The following is a 15,555-nucleotide window of genomic DNA, read 5'->3' as shown; positions in this document are numbered from 1 at the left end:
TACTTTCTTACAGTTGTCTAGGCAGAAGGTGAACTAGCCTAACATTATGCTAGGTGAAATAAGGCAGACACAAAAGGACAAATACTGTATGATTCCCCTTATATGAAATACCTAGAATTGGCAGATTCATAGAGACAAAGCAAATTAGAGGTTCCTAGAGACGAGGAGGAGGGAACAAAGAGATACTGCTTAATGGATACAGAGTTTCTGTTGAGGTGATAAAAAATTTTACAAATAGACACCATTTGATGGTTAGACATTATTGTGACTGTATTAATGCCATTAAATTAAAATTACCATTCTGCTTTCAACCTTTCCCTTCTCCAAATAATTTTTCAAAATCACCATAATTATACTTCTAAAATGGGTACTCCTCTGACCAGAAGTGTTCTGTCTGTTATAGCAAGAAGTCTTCCAAATTCTGAAGATCTCTGGCTTTCCACAGTCTTGTTCTTAGATGCCTTTGCTGCCTTATCTCCTGTTATGTCTTGTCATTGTGCATACCATTCTGCAAATACACCCTGCATTATTCTTCGCTGTTCAAAGCCTAAAATACTCTTCTACTTACTGCATCCCGAAGTTCTATTCAGAGCCCAACCCAAATACATTCTAACTACGGCATTCTCCCAGTCCCTGAGAGAAATGTAAATGGTGTCTTTTCAGTGTCCTAAAGGCTTGAATAGGTGGTTACACAGGTATTTACTTTATTAACTATTTATAAAACCCCCCGTATATATTATATGCATGTTTCTGGATATGTATTTAGTAAGTATTTAAATAAAAATACTTGATTATACTCCTGTTTGCCACACAATTGTGCCTCAGGTTACCTGGATCTACCTTACCCACTAAGCTCTTTTTTATTTATTATTTTTTTAATGTTTATTTATTTCTGAGAGAGAGAGTGCAAGCAGGGGAGGGACAGAGAGAGAGGGAGACACAGAATCTGAAGCAGGCTCCCAGCTCTGAGCTGTCAGCAGAGCCTGACACAGGGCTTGAACTCACAAACCATGAGATCATGACCTGAGCTGAAGTCAGACACCTAACCAATTTAGCCACCCAGGCACGCCCCCACTGAGCTCTTTAAAGATTCATCTTAGTAATCTTTATTTCCCTCAATATGCTATAAATATAATAACCAACCATGCAACAATTTATGGGGTTAACTCACTTATATAAGGCCACCTGGGTCACACAAAAGTACACAGAACACACAAAAGTATAATTTCATGAGTGGTGAAATCTGAATAAGCTCTGTGGGTTGTACCAATGTCCATTTTCTCATTTCGTTACTGTACTATATACAAGATATCAACACTGGGGAAGATGGGGTGAAGGATTAACAGGACCTACTTGTACATTTATTTGCAACTTCCTGGAAGTCTATAATTATTTCAAAATGAAAAGATTTTTTTAAGTGAGAATTTAGAGGAATGAACATTCTTATGTATTGCTAATACAATCTATTAACAGTATGGCAACAGTAAGAGGCTTTTAGGATGTTATAACCTTTGACATAGTAATTCCATTCTAGGAATTTATCCTAAGGGTTTACTTGGATACATGCCCTGGAAACAGTCCATCACAACATTTTTTATATTTGTGTATAAATGAAAACAACGTATCAGTAGTAAGGTACTGGTTTAAGAAATGAGAGTGTACCTAAAAAATAAAATACCATGTAAATTTTAAGATTAATAGAAATGTATAAGTAATATTAGTTGTTTGTGATATGTTGATTTACAAAATGATTCCAAAATAGCGTGTATAGCATCTGATTTTTGAAGATGTGTAATACAGGCATTTATAATGCATAGAAAAATGTCTAGATTCATGCCAAAATTAGCAGGGAGTATTTCTAGTTAGTGGAATTAAGTAATTTTGTCATATATTCTTTTTATCTGCATTTTCTTCCTTTTTTTCATGAATAATTACAGTGTGTATATTAAAGAAATGAACATTTAAGGAGTTAAGTTACCAAATATTTTAAAGATTTATCCAAGTTTTATTAAAAAAAAAAAAACCTGAAATTTTTACTGTGCTTTATACTTAGTTTACAGAGCATTTTTATACATACATGAGACATCATCCTATGCAAAATACTACTTTACAGGTAAGTATAAATCACAATCAGATCATCTCAGATTTAAAGTCACTATTATAAAAGTTAAAGTAACCTAGCAATTCAGGTAACCAAATCCATACAAAAATTTTTTTTACTTACAGCTCTGAAGTTTCAATATATTTTGCGGTTCCTTCAATAGTGTTACAATATTCTGTGGCAAATTTGGTAATAAGCTGGAGTAAAGTAGCACTTTTATCATCCACAGGTTCACCATAGCTATTTAGGAGAGACTGATACTGAGCAGCTAGAACATTTATTCTTGTTTTCAGCTCTGGTAAGCAGTCTCTGATGTGATGCATCAGTAACCTAACAAAGGTTAGAAAAAATGATTTAAAGTAAAACTGTGTATTTTGAAGCCCCAAACAGCTCAAATTTTTAAAATGCCAATAATGGTGAAAGCTGTCAAATAATTTGTCTTGGCAGGAAATAATGCAATTTTAGGCTAGAAATAAATACTTAGTCTGAACAAAGACAACTTGATTGACACTTTAAATTTGCCTTCAACCCATAAAATTATAGCAGTTGCTAAGAGAATCAAATATAAACTGAAACCTATTATTTCTATATTAATTACAATTACCTCAAAGAAAGTAAGCTACTCAATATAATTCTACCTAGATGATTTTTGTTTCTGACTTATCTTAGCAGAGTGAAAATCAATCTTATTAAGATCCAAGTCTACCAGCTTTTATTCAGAAAGTAAGACAAAAGAAAAAACAGCCTTCATTTTAGTCATTTATAAATTACCTAAAAAGGTCTTCCAGTCCCTCTACCATCAGTGGGTATTAAGAAATTCAAGGTACATACCTTAAATTCTTTTTATGAATAATAGAAGGCATCCAAAAATAAGACTAGATTATGTGAAAAATTATAAATTTTAATTAAGTTCCTGAAATCCCAAGTGGAAACTAAGTCATTTGTTATCTAGTTCTAGCACCAAAAATAAATGACTGTCAAGAACTTCATAATTAAGATGTCTTAAAATTCCCTTGAGCATTTCTAAACTCCATAATTTAATGCCAACCACCCCAATAAAAAATGATATCTATATTACAAGAACCTACAATACAAGAAACAAGACCTGAAACTATATACATAAGAACATTATGAAAATATAAAGAACTAAAAATGAGAGCTCTCAGACACCTACTGGCAAGCAAACAAACAAACCAACAAAATCTCATTTTTCAAGAGGTAAAAATGTTACCTGTTCAGAGTCCTAGCAAGATACTTTGTTCCATTTCTATTAGCCAGGGATGGGTATTTCTTTTGAAGAAAAGCATATTCATCACGGATTGAATCAGTTACACTCTTCTTATTGTTAATGTCTAGCTGGCTCCTAAGGTTGAAAAATAACAAAACCTTTCAACTAAAGTCAACTGAGGTCTTCTACATACCTTGGATGATGATGATTATAGCACCAAGCATTGTTTGTAATGCCTGATACGGATTGTTTTATTTAATTCTTGCAGTAATACTATGCAGTAGGTATTATTCCATTTTATGCCAAAGGAACTGAGGCTCAGGGACATTAACCTACCCAAGGTCCCATGTTAAGTACTTCAACCTATATTCAATCTGTGACTTGTAAGTAAATAATGCCTGAATAGTTTAGGACTCATAACTACCATTCACTATAGTCAAAAGCAGTACTCTTAAGTAACAGGGATAGACATGTGAAAAAAGTAAAAGCATGATAGCCAGCTGTATATTTTATCCATGGACAGGCAATGGATTTCTACCAAAAATAATTAACTTGAAGAGCAGTCAACTACAAATGCAACAGTTTTATACCACCAGCTCGCATGAAAAGAGAGTGGGAATTAAACACACACACACACACACACACACACACACACACACACACAAAAGAAAAGAAAACAAAATGAGAAGTCAAAGTATAGGAGAGTTAGGACATACGAATAAAGCAGACAACTGAAAGAGATCTTGGATATCACTTACTAAAAACATTTTCATTTTATTTATTTAATTTTTTTTTTTTTTTTTTTTTTTTTGAGAGAGAGAGAGAGAGGGAGGGCATGCAAGTGCAAGTGGAGAAGGGGCAGAGAGAGAGGGTGACAGAGAATCTTAAGCAGGCTCCACACCTAGCATGGAGCCCAACCTCAGGCCTCGATCTCACGACTGTGAAATCATGACTTGAGCTGAAATCAAGAGTTGGACACTTAACAAAACGAGCCACCCAGGCATCCCTTTATTTATCTATTTATTTACTTTTTGAGGGAGAGAAAAGCAGTATCATTTTAAAAGGCCTGAAACCCAAACATGTTAGGTGTCATTTAAGGCCACATTATATATCTAGTTTAGAGACAAACTAGGACTAGAACCGAGATCTCCTGTTAATTTCAGTGCTGCCTACTTTATAAAGGCTTTGGACTAAGAGAGTGCTTCATTTGAAATCTGCTTTCACCATGTGACTTTGGGAGATATAAAACTTGAGCCTTCTAATTATAAAATAGACACCAACACCTACCTCACAGCGATGTTGTAAGGGTTCAAAGAGATACCATTTGCAAATTGCTCACAGTAAAGTCTCTAAAACATAATTAGACACTCAGTAGTAGTTTCCTTTCCACAATTTTTAATACCAGCTATTCATTATTAGAATACCTTTAATAAAATTTCTCCAAGTCACATCCTGGCAAATACAAAGGATCAATCACTAATGCCAGAGGTGTTAAACCAATTTATTAAAATCCTACCATCTTAACAAACTCTTTCTTGATTGCATGCAAATTTAAATAATACTCTTTTTTCTTATCCAGTGCACTCCTCATACATAACACAATAGGCAGGAATTTTTCAAGCCTCGCTATTAAATCTTCTTCCACTTTATAGCACTGCTTACTTTAAAAATCCTTTCCATTACAAACACCCACAGGAGGCTTTAGTGGATCTTTTCTCCCTTGAGAGCACTGAATTCCTAACAATACCACAGTTACAGTAAAAGGGAAAAAGAAAGATCATATCACATTTTAGGTTACTTTTAAAAATTCAGATTTGCTCTGAAATGGGAATGCTGCAATTATTATCCCATTCTTGATTGCTAACCTGTTAACTACTCCAATTATTCCAAGTTTGACTGGTATAACCCTTCCCATCAATACATCCATGGCATCAGTACCCGCATCCATGAGGTCAAGTTTAGTGATTACAGCTAAGGTTCTGCGACCTGGTAAATGCAAAAAAGAAAAGATATTGATCCATTAAATAAAGCTATTCAGTATTAATAAAGAAAAATCCTCACCTATAATCCCTCCTTAACATTACTTCTGTCATCATTTTGGCGGTATTTTTCCAGCCTTTGCTTATAGATACTTTTTAAAGTTTATTTACTTTGAGACAGAGACAGAGAGAGGGTAAGCTGGGCAAGTGCAGAGAGAGAGGGTAAGAGAATCCCAAGCAGGCTCTGTGGGGTCAGTGCCAAGCCAGAATCGGGGCTCCATCTCACAAACCACGAGTTCATGACCTGAGCTGAAATCAAGAGTTGGATGCTTAACCCACAAATACTTTTTAAAAGCTTACTTTAGGGGCACCTGGGTGGCTTAGTTAAGCATCTGACTCTTGATTTCAGTTCAGGTCATGATCTCGTGGTTCATGAGTTTGAACTCTGCACTGGGCTCGAGCCTGCTTGGGATTCTCTCTCTTTCTCTCTCTCTCCACCCCTCCCCTCCCCTGTTTTCTCTTTCTCTCTCTCTCTCTCTTTCAAAAATAAATAAACTTTAAAAAAAATAGAAAATTATAAAAAATAACTTATTTTAATCATGTAAAATTAAAAAAAAATTTTCACATATAGTGTTTTTTATTAGCTCTTAGGGCTCATTTTTTATAAGTATTTTAAAAATCTATTTAAAATTTACTCCTGTTGTATAGTTCCAGGAGTTTTCATAAATGCAAGAGTTATGTCACTTCCACCTCAAAACAGTTGTATCACTTCCCCCCAAATTTATTTGTACTACCACCCAATCAAACCCCTTTTCTTTAAAAAAAATTTTTTCGGGGCACCTGGGTGGCTCAGTCGGTTGAGCGGCCGACTTCGGCTCGGGTCATGATCTCGCGGTCCGTGAGTTCGAGCCCCGCGTCGGGCTCTGTGCTGACAGCTCAGAGCCCGGAGCCCGTTTCGGATTCTGTGTCTCCCTCTCTCTCTGCCCCTCCCCCATTCATGCTCTGTCTCTCTCTGTCTCAAAAATAAATAAACATTAAAAAAAATTTAAAAAAAAATTTTTTTTTCAATGTTTATTTTTGAGACAGAGGGAGAGAGAGAGGCACAGAGAGAGAGGGAGGCACAGAACCCAAAGCAGGCTCCAGACTTTGAGCCGTCAGCACAGAACACGACACGGGGCTCAAACCCACGAACCGCCAGATCATGACCTGAGCCGAAGTCGGAGGCCCAACCGACTGAGCCACCCAGGTGCCCCTCAAACCCCTTTTCTATTCCTAGATTTGCTTTTCCAGAATATGACATAAATAGAATCATATACATATATATAGCCTTTTGACTCTGGCTTCTTTCACTTGACATAATGCACTTGAGAGTCATCCGTGTTGTTGCATATATCAATAATTCATTCTTTTTCATTGCAAAGCAGTGTTCCATGGTATGGATATACTATAGTTTGGTACTTTGAGAAACATTTGGGTTGTTTCCAGTTTTAGGAGATACAAATAATAGGTTTTCATTTAACATGGGTAAATGTCTAGGAGTGGTACTGACTGAACTTTTTAAGAAACTGACAAACCGCTTCAAAGTGGCCGGTACCATTCCCACCAGTAATGTGTAAGAACCGCAGCTGCTCTGCACAGTGTCCAATTTTACATACGGCATTTTCAACATTGCTTCACATCTACAAAATCATTCTTTTTAATGATTCCCTACCCATCACTACCTTAATAATCTATTATTATCTTAATCTATTATAATCTTAATCAGTCCTACTATGGGCCATATATTAAGTTGAATTTAATTTTTTGACACTATAAATAATACTCGATGGGACTATTTCCTTACAATATATGACCAGATTCAGATTCCTAGATCAAGGGGTGCCTGGGTGGCTCAGTCGACTCTTGACTGTGGTTCAGGTCATGATCTTGCAGTTCATGAGATCGAGCCCCACAACAGGCTCTGTGCTGACAGTGTAGAGCCTCCTTGGGATTCACTTTCTCCCTCTCTCTTCCCCTATCCCACTTTCTCTCTTTCAAAATAAATAAACTTAAAAAAAAAAATTACTAGATCAAAAGTATGATCCTATTTATGGCTCAAAGGTCAGTTTAAAATAGAATGCATATAAAATGCTTACCAGTTTAAATGATAAATGTAAAATTTAAATAAACCTTTTGATAGAGCTTCATTAATTTATTTCTTACTATTATTTTTTAAGTAAACTCTACCCACAATGTGGGGCTCAAACTCATGACCTTGAGATGAAGAGTCATATGCTCCACCGTCTGAGCCAGCCAGGAGCCCCTAGAGCTTATCTTCCAATCTAAAATGAACATGTGGTAAATACTTCTTAAAAGCTTTAAATTAAATAAAAATACTTTTAAAAATTACTGTTTATGGGAATTTTAATTAGTAACCTTAGCATTAACTTTTCCTACCAAATTTTTATTTCAAATTCTTCCTCAAAGCAAGAAAAAAGAAAACAGGACACAGCCCACAGAACCCCCAAATACTCCAGTAAAAAAATTAGATCCTATGTGGAGCAAAGCTACATTTATTAGCAGCAATAATAATTACTCTCTTATAAGCTGCCATTGTATATATACTATGAGATGTATATCACAGCATTAGTCAACTATCATACAATGATCCACAGTATGAACTAATCCTTGGGGTTATGAATACTTCATAAAAGGATTTTACCTTTATTTCTAAGAATTTCCTCTGCCTTATGTATGTCTAAATGTTTTCTACCTCTGCGGAATGTAGATAACCACAATTAGCTACTGTATCATAATCGACAATGATCAATTATGAGTTAATTATTCTTAGAAGTCAGCTAGTCAAAAATCTAAATCATTTTATTTCTACAAAACAAACCGTCCTTGAAAAGCCATCTTATTAAAAAAAAATTTTTTTAATGTTTATTTATTTTTGAAGGGGAGAAAGACACAGCATGAGCAGGGGCGGGGCAGAAGAGAGGGAGACACAGAATCCAAAGTAGGTTCCAGGCTCTGAGCTGTCAGCACAGAGCCCAATGCAGGGCTCGAACACACGAGCTGTGAGATCATGACCTGAGCTGAAGTCAGATACTTAACTGACTGAGCCACCCAGGTGCCCCTCATATTATACTTTTAAAGTCATCAGGTAACCATTACAAATATGGACATTATGTTAAGTATTTTTGCCTTGACTATACAGCAACTAACCCATTAAAACTTTATTTTCCATCCGAATCTCTATTTGTAATTATAAGCAGAATAGGAGCACATTGTTTTTTAAATCTGTATTAACAGTTTGATATTCCTTTTAAAAATATTCCTTTCTTGAGGGTAGATTTACCACTGTTAACCAACCATATCTCATTAAATATAAACATTTGTCCTTACCATCTGGATCTACCTCTCTTGAAATCTTAAGGGCCTCTGATGTGGCCATATCGGTATTAGCAGCAGTGACAGCAAGGATGATGGAATTTGGATTACTGATGAAGCGAAGAATGAGCTCTCGGATTTGAAGCTCAATATCCTTAGGTTGATCACCCACAGGCACCTGAACCGAAGAGAAATGAAGAAGGAACTAGTAATAAAAATCAACTCAGCCTCCCCTCACTTAATCTACAGAATGTAGGCATTACTCCATTTACAGTTAAAATGAAGAAAGTATATATATACTACTAGTAGTGGTATGTATGCATTTGGTAATATGTGAAAGCCTCAAAATGTACCTCTTGCAAATATCAGAAGTTTACTGTGTGAAGGATTGGTCAGTGCTAATTCCTAGAGACAAATTCATTCATTCATTCATTCATTCATTCATTCATTCATTCATTCAATTACCAAATATTTATTGGCAGCCTAATATATTTCAGGCACTGTTCTACATCACATATGTCATGGTAGTCATTAAGAAAAAAGAGACTGATAATTATTTGAAATCAGATTATGCTTTTAAATAACGAGGGAAGAACTCATTCAGATAATGACATTTGAGAGAATGGCCAGAAACTGAAGGAGATAAGGGAGAGTTACATGCAGATATCTAGTGGAAGAATATTCCAGCAAGATGAATGATAAGGTCAGAACACTGGAACAGAAGGAGTTAGAAGAGTAACAGGATACTTTAAATCTCTTTTTAGAACTTAAGCTTTTACTGTGAATGAAATGAAAAGCCAACGGAGAGATTCTGAGCCAAGGAATGACACAATCTAATTTTTACCTTAACAGCATCATTCTGGCTGATTACTTAACAGATTATGAGGAAGACCTGTTAGGAGGCTGTTGCAGTAACGCAGGTGAGATGATAGTGGCTAGATGAGGATGGTAGCTACAAATGTGTATACACAACAGAGTTCTAGATATATTTTAAATGTAAGGAGAGCCAAAAAGATCTGCTCACAGAGTAGTGTGGAATAAACAAGTATCAAGGCTGACTACAAACTTTTTGGCTAAGCAACTGACAGAAGAGGGTTGCCATTTATTTAGTTGGGGGAGATTATAACAGGATCAAGTCAGCTTGAGGGACAGGTCAGAAATTTAGCACGAGACATAACAAGTTTGAAACGTCTACTAGACACGTGTGTGGACATGCCAAATAGACAGTTACAAAAGTCTGGAGATGTTTAAATGCTGTCAACATACAGACATTCATGTATTTAAACCCGTAAGTTTCGACGAAATCATCAAGGGGGGGTAAGTGTACCCACTTGACAAGAGGTCTAAAAACTGAGCTCTAGGCACTCACTGTTAACACTGGGAAGATAAGAAACCAGCAAAAGAGACAGAGAAGGAGTGGACAGTGATGCTGGAGAGAAACCTGCAGAGTATGGTGTCGTGGAAGCCAAGTAAAGAAAGTGTTTCAAGGAGAAGGGAGGGCTCAACTATATCAATGCTGCTAGATCAAGTTGACTGGAAAAAAAAAAAAAAAAAGGCTGATTATTCTCATATAAGGTCAAGTAAAAACCACATTTGTTCGAGTGAAAACAAACATGACCAAATCCACGATGAGTAACAACTAATCTTTACCTTGGTCATTCCTGGCAAATCCACAAGTGTCAGATTGACAACATTGGGTGAAAAAATCTTAAGATGAATTGGCTCAGGGCTTACTCCCTAAAAATAAGTTTTAAAATACATTAAAATCACATTAAAATTTCATTGAAATATAAAAATGCAAAGTACATCTCATTTCAAGTAGATAGACTCTAGATGCTTTCAGGTACAAATTAAACCATGATCCCTAAAACATTTCAGCAATCAAAACCTGATGAAACCCATGGGAAGTAAGGCAGCCAGCCAGCCACATAGCAGGTTATAAGCTTACTCAATCCTGTAACATTAATATACAAAATTTATTTCTCCTTTATTATTCCACATTCTTTTCTCTGGTTCTAGACAGATACAATTTCTTAAGTACGTTTAATAGACTTAGTGCTGAACAAAAGAACACTGTGTCACTATCCAAATTTATGAGGTTCTTGAGTAGACAGTGAGGCATAGGTAACAAGTTATCCACATCAACTTGGTTCCTAATCTTTGAATATCAGGTAGCAAAAACATATATTCTAAGAGACTCCTCAGAAAATTTATCTGCATCTTCAGATTCCTGAATTCAAATAGAATTTGGATAGTGAGAGATACCTTTATTTCCCTAGACTGAGATCATTATACACACTGCCTTCTCTTCACCACTGGCCCTCTACAAGTTTTAGAGCTGAGTCAGCTACATGTAAAAAGGCACATAGAAAATGTGCATTCGTCTTTGCATATGCTCTTCTTTATCCTTTAAAATGTCCTCTCATCTACCTACCTTTTATCTTCCTTCATACACACCCACTGAACATTTTAATTTCACAGAAAGCTTTTTTGAAACATCCTTTACTCTGAGTTATATTAGATAACTCCAAACTACTTTTCTATTTCAAACACATCAGTGTTCCAAAGTCATGTGCTGATATTCAGCACACCTACCCAGCTTGTGTACTTCTCAGGCATTCCCTTCTCATGTCCAATACAAAGCTTTGCTCAAATGCCTTTACAACTCCAATCTCATAAATATTTTAAATCCCTCAGGGCTTTACGTTAGGCATATGAAATCATTTAGATATTTATACATATGAAATTACTTACATAAGATCAAAGTATCATTTACTTCATTACAAACATGATTTAGGAAAGAAGAGATTTTTTACAGATTTGGGGGTAGGGGACTTCTCATCTTTTGGACACTGTGGGTGAGAAAACCTGCTAGGTAAGTATATCACATCCCCACCGTAAATTAAACATCTTGTTGGTATACAGACTCCATCTTTCATGACATTCAGTCTAGTTTAACTAAAATTTTCCTTTCTGAAACACTAGTCACATCCATTATAAATTCTAGCCCTATGTAAAATTACCACCAATTCCTAAGTTCAGTAAATCCATGGGGACACAGGAGAGAATCCAGACTGGTACTATGATTAATAACATCCCCGAAGTTAAAATTATCCCTGATATAATTACAGGACAGACAACAAGCTAATCTAGTTTGCTGCCACTTTTTCTACCTCTTCTATACAACACAATCATTAGAAATTCAGGGAAGTATGGTAGCAGCAGCAGCAGTAACTCAAAGGTTACCAGGCCAGAGTTCAATAATGAACAAAGCTTAGTCAGAGAGATAAATATCCTGACTAGACATAAAGAATTGACGTGGCTCCAAAATGCCTTTGTGTCAGGATAACCTCTTCAGCACAACATCTGGCAGATCAAAGGGCTCAGTGAATACTTGTCGAATATTAGTACTAGGCCAGGGCCCACTTGCTGGATTAAGTAGCCTTTGGATAATACAAGAATGGAGGTTAAAAAAGAAGAAAGAAAAGAAAAAAGGAAGGAAACAGAAAGATAGTCAAGGATAAAGAAAGGAGAGAAAACAGAGCATTTATGAGAAGCAGTGATAGTGCTTGGTGTCAAGATTAATGGCATCTCAGACACATTTTTTTTTTTTTTAATTTTCACAATGTTAGAAAACAGGAATTAAGTTGTTAACATTAGTTTTCATTTTCATCAAAGAAAACTTCTCTCTTTACTTTCGTAAGTAAATCTAGCCTTACCCAGGTAAGAGAGCTCTTCAAAATCTCCTAAGTTACATAATGCTTCTTGAGTTAGAGTACAATCAATCCATCAGAAAAAAATAACTTACTATAGCAATATTAAATACAAAAATTGGGGCGCCTGGGTGGCGCAGTCGGTTAAGCGTCCGACTTCAGCCAGGTCGCGATCTCGCGGTCCGTGAGTTCGAGCCCCGCGTCAGGCTCTGGGCTGATGGCTCAGAGCCTGGAGCCTGTTTCCGATTCTGTGTCTCCCTCTCTCTCTGCCCCTCCCCCGTTCATGCTCTGTCTCTCTCTGTCCCAAAAATAAATAAACGTTGAAAAAAAAAATTTATAAATACAAAAATTATATAAGTGATATATAAATCACAAGATAAACAATCATCTAAATGAAATATTTGATAGTATATGAAAGCTCTAAGAAACAAAAGGGATTTTAAGTAAGGTTTTTATATACTTGTGAAAATACTCCATTAGTTTCAAAGACCAGGACTATGAATTTACAATACCCATAACACATTATACACAGAATACTCTCAATGATATATTTACTGAGGTTTATACATTCTAACTCTAAAAAGATGCCTACCTTATTATTTCCCGAAATCCTTTCTGTTTCATTTTCAATTTCTTGTCGAATTTCATCAAAATCCGTGTAAAGCTAAAAATTATTGAAACAAAAAGGACAACATTCATGATAAGATCAACAGTTCTTAAGTGAGGGGTTGATAAATTTCAAGGATGTCTACAGATCTGCTTCAAAGAATTAGTAAATTCTAATATATACATGTATTTTCTAAGCCAAGGAGTCTTAGTTTACATGAGCTTTTCAAAGCTGCCTGATCCCACAACAGTTAATTTCCACATTACAATAAAGCTCAACATAAAGTGTCTTCCAAATAAATTGCTATGGTTAGAAATGTTACTAATAAGATAAGATTTATTTTACAAGGAGCAGTTGCTTCAAGATAACATAACACACTGCCAATCGTAAGAAATTAAATTATCAACTACTTGTACAAAAAAATGTATCAACATATTATCTCTTCATAATATTCTTGTGTGATTGATTACCTTATTTTTGGTGTGAAGAAATTTACCCCATTCTTCTGCTTCAACCCCTAGAAAAAGAAAAACTCCATTTATTGGAAACTATAGCAATTACCTTTTTATCTTAGGAATTCAAAAAGGCAACACAATATTATTTGTTCCTATTTTGCCACTGACAAGCAGTATTTTAAGACCTCCTAAATTATACTCTCATATTTTAAAAACTATCATATATTTCAAAAAATGACTTTTGAGAGTTACTCACAGATCTTCCTTTTGAAATCTAGATTTGAAATCTAGAGTCTGAAAATAAAATTGTTCATTTCTCTTCATATTTTGTATGTAATTATATTATGGTAAAAGCATATGCTTTGTTTTTAAATATCTTACACATAAAAGCAGTTTATACAACGAAAGTAACTCAAGCAAATGGCTAACAGAAGAAAAACTAAGAATCCTACTGAATAATGCAAAAAGCACATGTAATAGATTTACACAAATAACTCAAGGTAAAAATTTGCAGTATGTAAATGAAACTTTTTTCTTTTAAATTTGGTTTCCTGCTGGTTACCTATAAAGTCACAATTTGCTGTTCCTTTAAAGAGTTCTCTCAGTAGTGCAAAATTATCCTGTAACTTATATGTACTTTCAAGGTGATTTTCCCACCAGGGCCAAGACTATGTTTTCCCTTGGAAATGAAGGTTAGAAAGCAATGAAATGAGTGTTTGTGGGTGGGAGGAGACAGACAGACCCTAGCATATGTACTGTATGGAGTCGCTACTCTCCATGAGTTTCCAGTAATAGGTCTGTTCTTCCTGCACTTCTTGAAAAAAAAGGAAAATATAATCACTGTGGGCACTGTTTCAAGTGGTCTAAATCTTGGCGAGCAAGTTTTGTTTTATTTTTCTCAGAAAAACTAGAAACATTTAATTGTAGAAAAGTAACCAAACTGCCTCCCCTAAGCACAGCTATTCTGTGCTTTTTATTCTTTTGCCAAATTCAGAGTTCTAAGTATCCTAATGACTGAGTTCATGAATAACTCATATCGGTCACCTGAAATCAAAATAAAAATGACTAAAAGATAGTTAAATAAATATTGAAGAAAAAGTGATTCAATTCTTTGGTGGAAATAAGTAAATAAAACTGGATCCTTTTTGCTAATAAAATGCTCACCTACTTGAAGCTTAGTACCTTCTTCCAAGAAGTCTCATTGGAGGACTGGAGTAATCTAGGTGAACAGAACTCACAGAGACAGCTACTACGTACCAAAGGCGGGAGGGGGGAGGTTAATTTACCTTATCGTTTAAAAGAGGTCTGGCTTAACAAGCATGTTTTTAAAAATAAAAATAAAATAAATTACATTCACCACCAAAAAAAACCCTGCGTTCTGATGCAATGCCAAAAGGTAACAAGAACCACCTACAATCAATGTGGATAGGCAAATAAAAATGGAAGAAAAATAATGCACACAGCCTGTAAGAGTACGTAAGCACACATGCAGGCATACTAGAAAAAAAAGGGCCAAAAACAATGGATAAAGGAAACCTTTAGAAAGGTGTCTTGAGTTTTTCCATGTAGCAGGGTCTGCAGTTAAAGAGAAACAGCACAGAATGATAAGTTTAATGCTTAACCCTAGTATTTTAAACCTTTTTAAAAAGTCAAATCTGCAGAAACCTGAACACATTTCAAAAGCACGGAGCATCCAATTTTTCAAAATTTACAACTGTAATTCCCATTACAATTAATAGTAAATACCTAAAGGGATATATCTGTTTTAAGTGATATAAATGAAGCATACCACGTGCCATAATTTGCTGGTATTTTCCATCACAGCTAATTGTATTACTTCTGGTTTCTAGTTCTAACACAACCGGATTAAAATTGATTCACTCTCCAAAAATCTGCCATAAATATTTGATATGTAGGAAAAGATAAATTGCCTGGCACAAAAAAATCTACAAAGCATACCAAACACATTTTCCAAAACCTCAAAAGTAAATATATATGAGTATTTACCCTATTCACGAAGAATGAGCTTTTTATAAGGGATTATTTTCTTTAAAATACATACTGAATTTAAAAAGAACACCATAAAAACAATTTTGGTCT

At 35.2% G+C, this 15,555-nt stretch overlaps 1 protein-coding gene across 9 annotated transcripts in view; it reads right to left on the bottom strand.

The window, feature by feature from the left end:
• The window catches only part of DNM1L (dynamin 1 like), a 65,957-nt gene that overhangs the window by 12,150 nt on the left and 38,252 nt on the right, over positions 1-15,555 (bottom strand). For 5 of the 9 annotated variants that reach the window (XM_023256923.2, XM_023256917.2, XM_023256918.2 and 2 more), the window contains 7 exons: positions 13,471-13,517; positions 12,986-13,057; positions 10,331-10,417; positions 8,696-8,858; positions 5,195-5,315; positions 3,333-3,464; positions 2,225-2,431 (listed from right to left, as the gene is read on the bottom strand). In XM_023256923.2, the coding sequence (XP_023112691.1) occupies positions 2,225-2,431; positions 3,333-3,464; positions 5,195-5,315; positions 8,696-8,858; positions 10,331-10,417; positions 12,986-13,057; positions 13,471-13,517 (829 nt within the window). Of the gene's footprint in view, positions 1-2,224; positions 2,432-3,332; positions 3,465-5,194; positions 5,316-8,695; positions 8,859-10,330; positions 10,418-12,985; positions 13,058-13,470; positions 13,518-14,991; positions 15,031-15,555 lie in introns of all 9 variants that reach the window. The other 4 variants (XM_045061642.1, XM_023256915.2, XM_023256916.2 and 1 more) reach the window with 1 other exon arrangement.

The sequence above is a fragment of the Felis catus genome, chromosome B4 (genome assembly GCF_018350175.1).
Source record: "Felis catus isolate Fca126 chromosome B4, F.catus_Fca126_mat1.0, whole genome shotgun sequence".
Classification (NCBI taxonomy): Eukaryota; Metazoa; Chordata; class Mammalia; order Carnivora; family Felidae; genus Felis; species Felis catus.
This window is presented reverse-complemented; position numbering and strand designations above follow the sequence as displayed.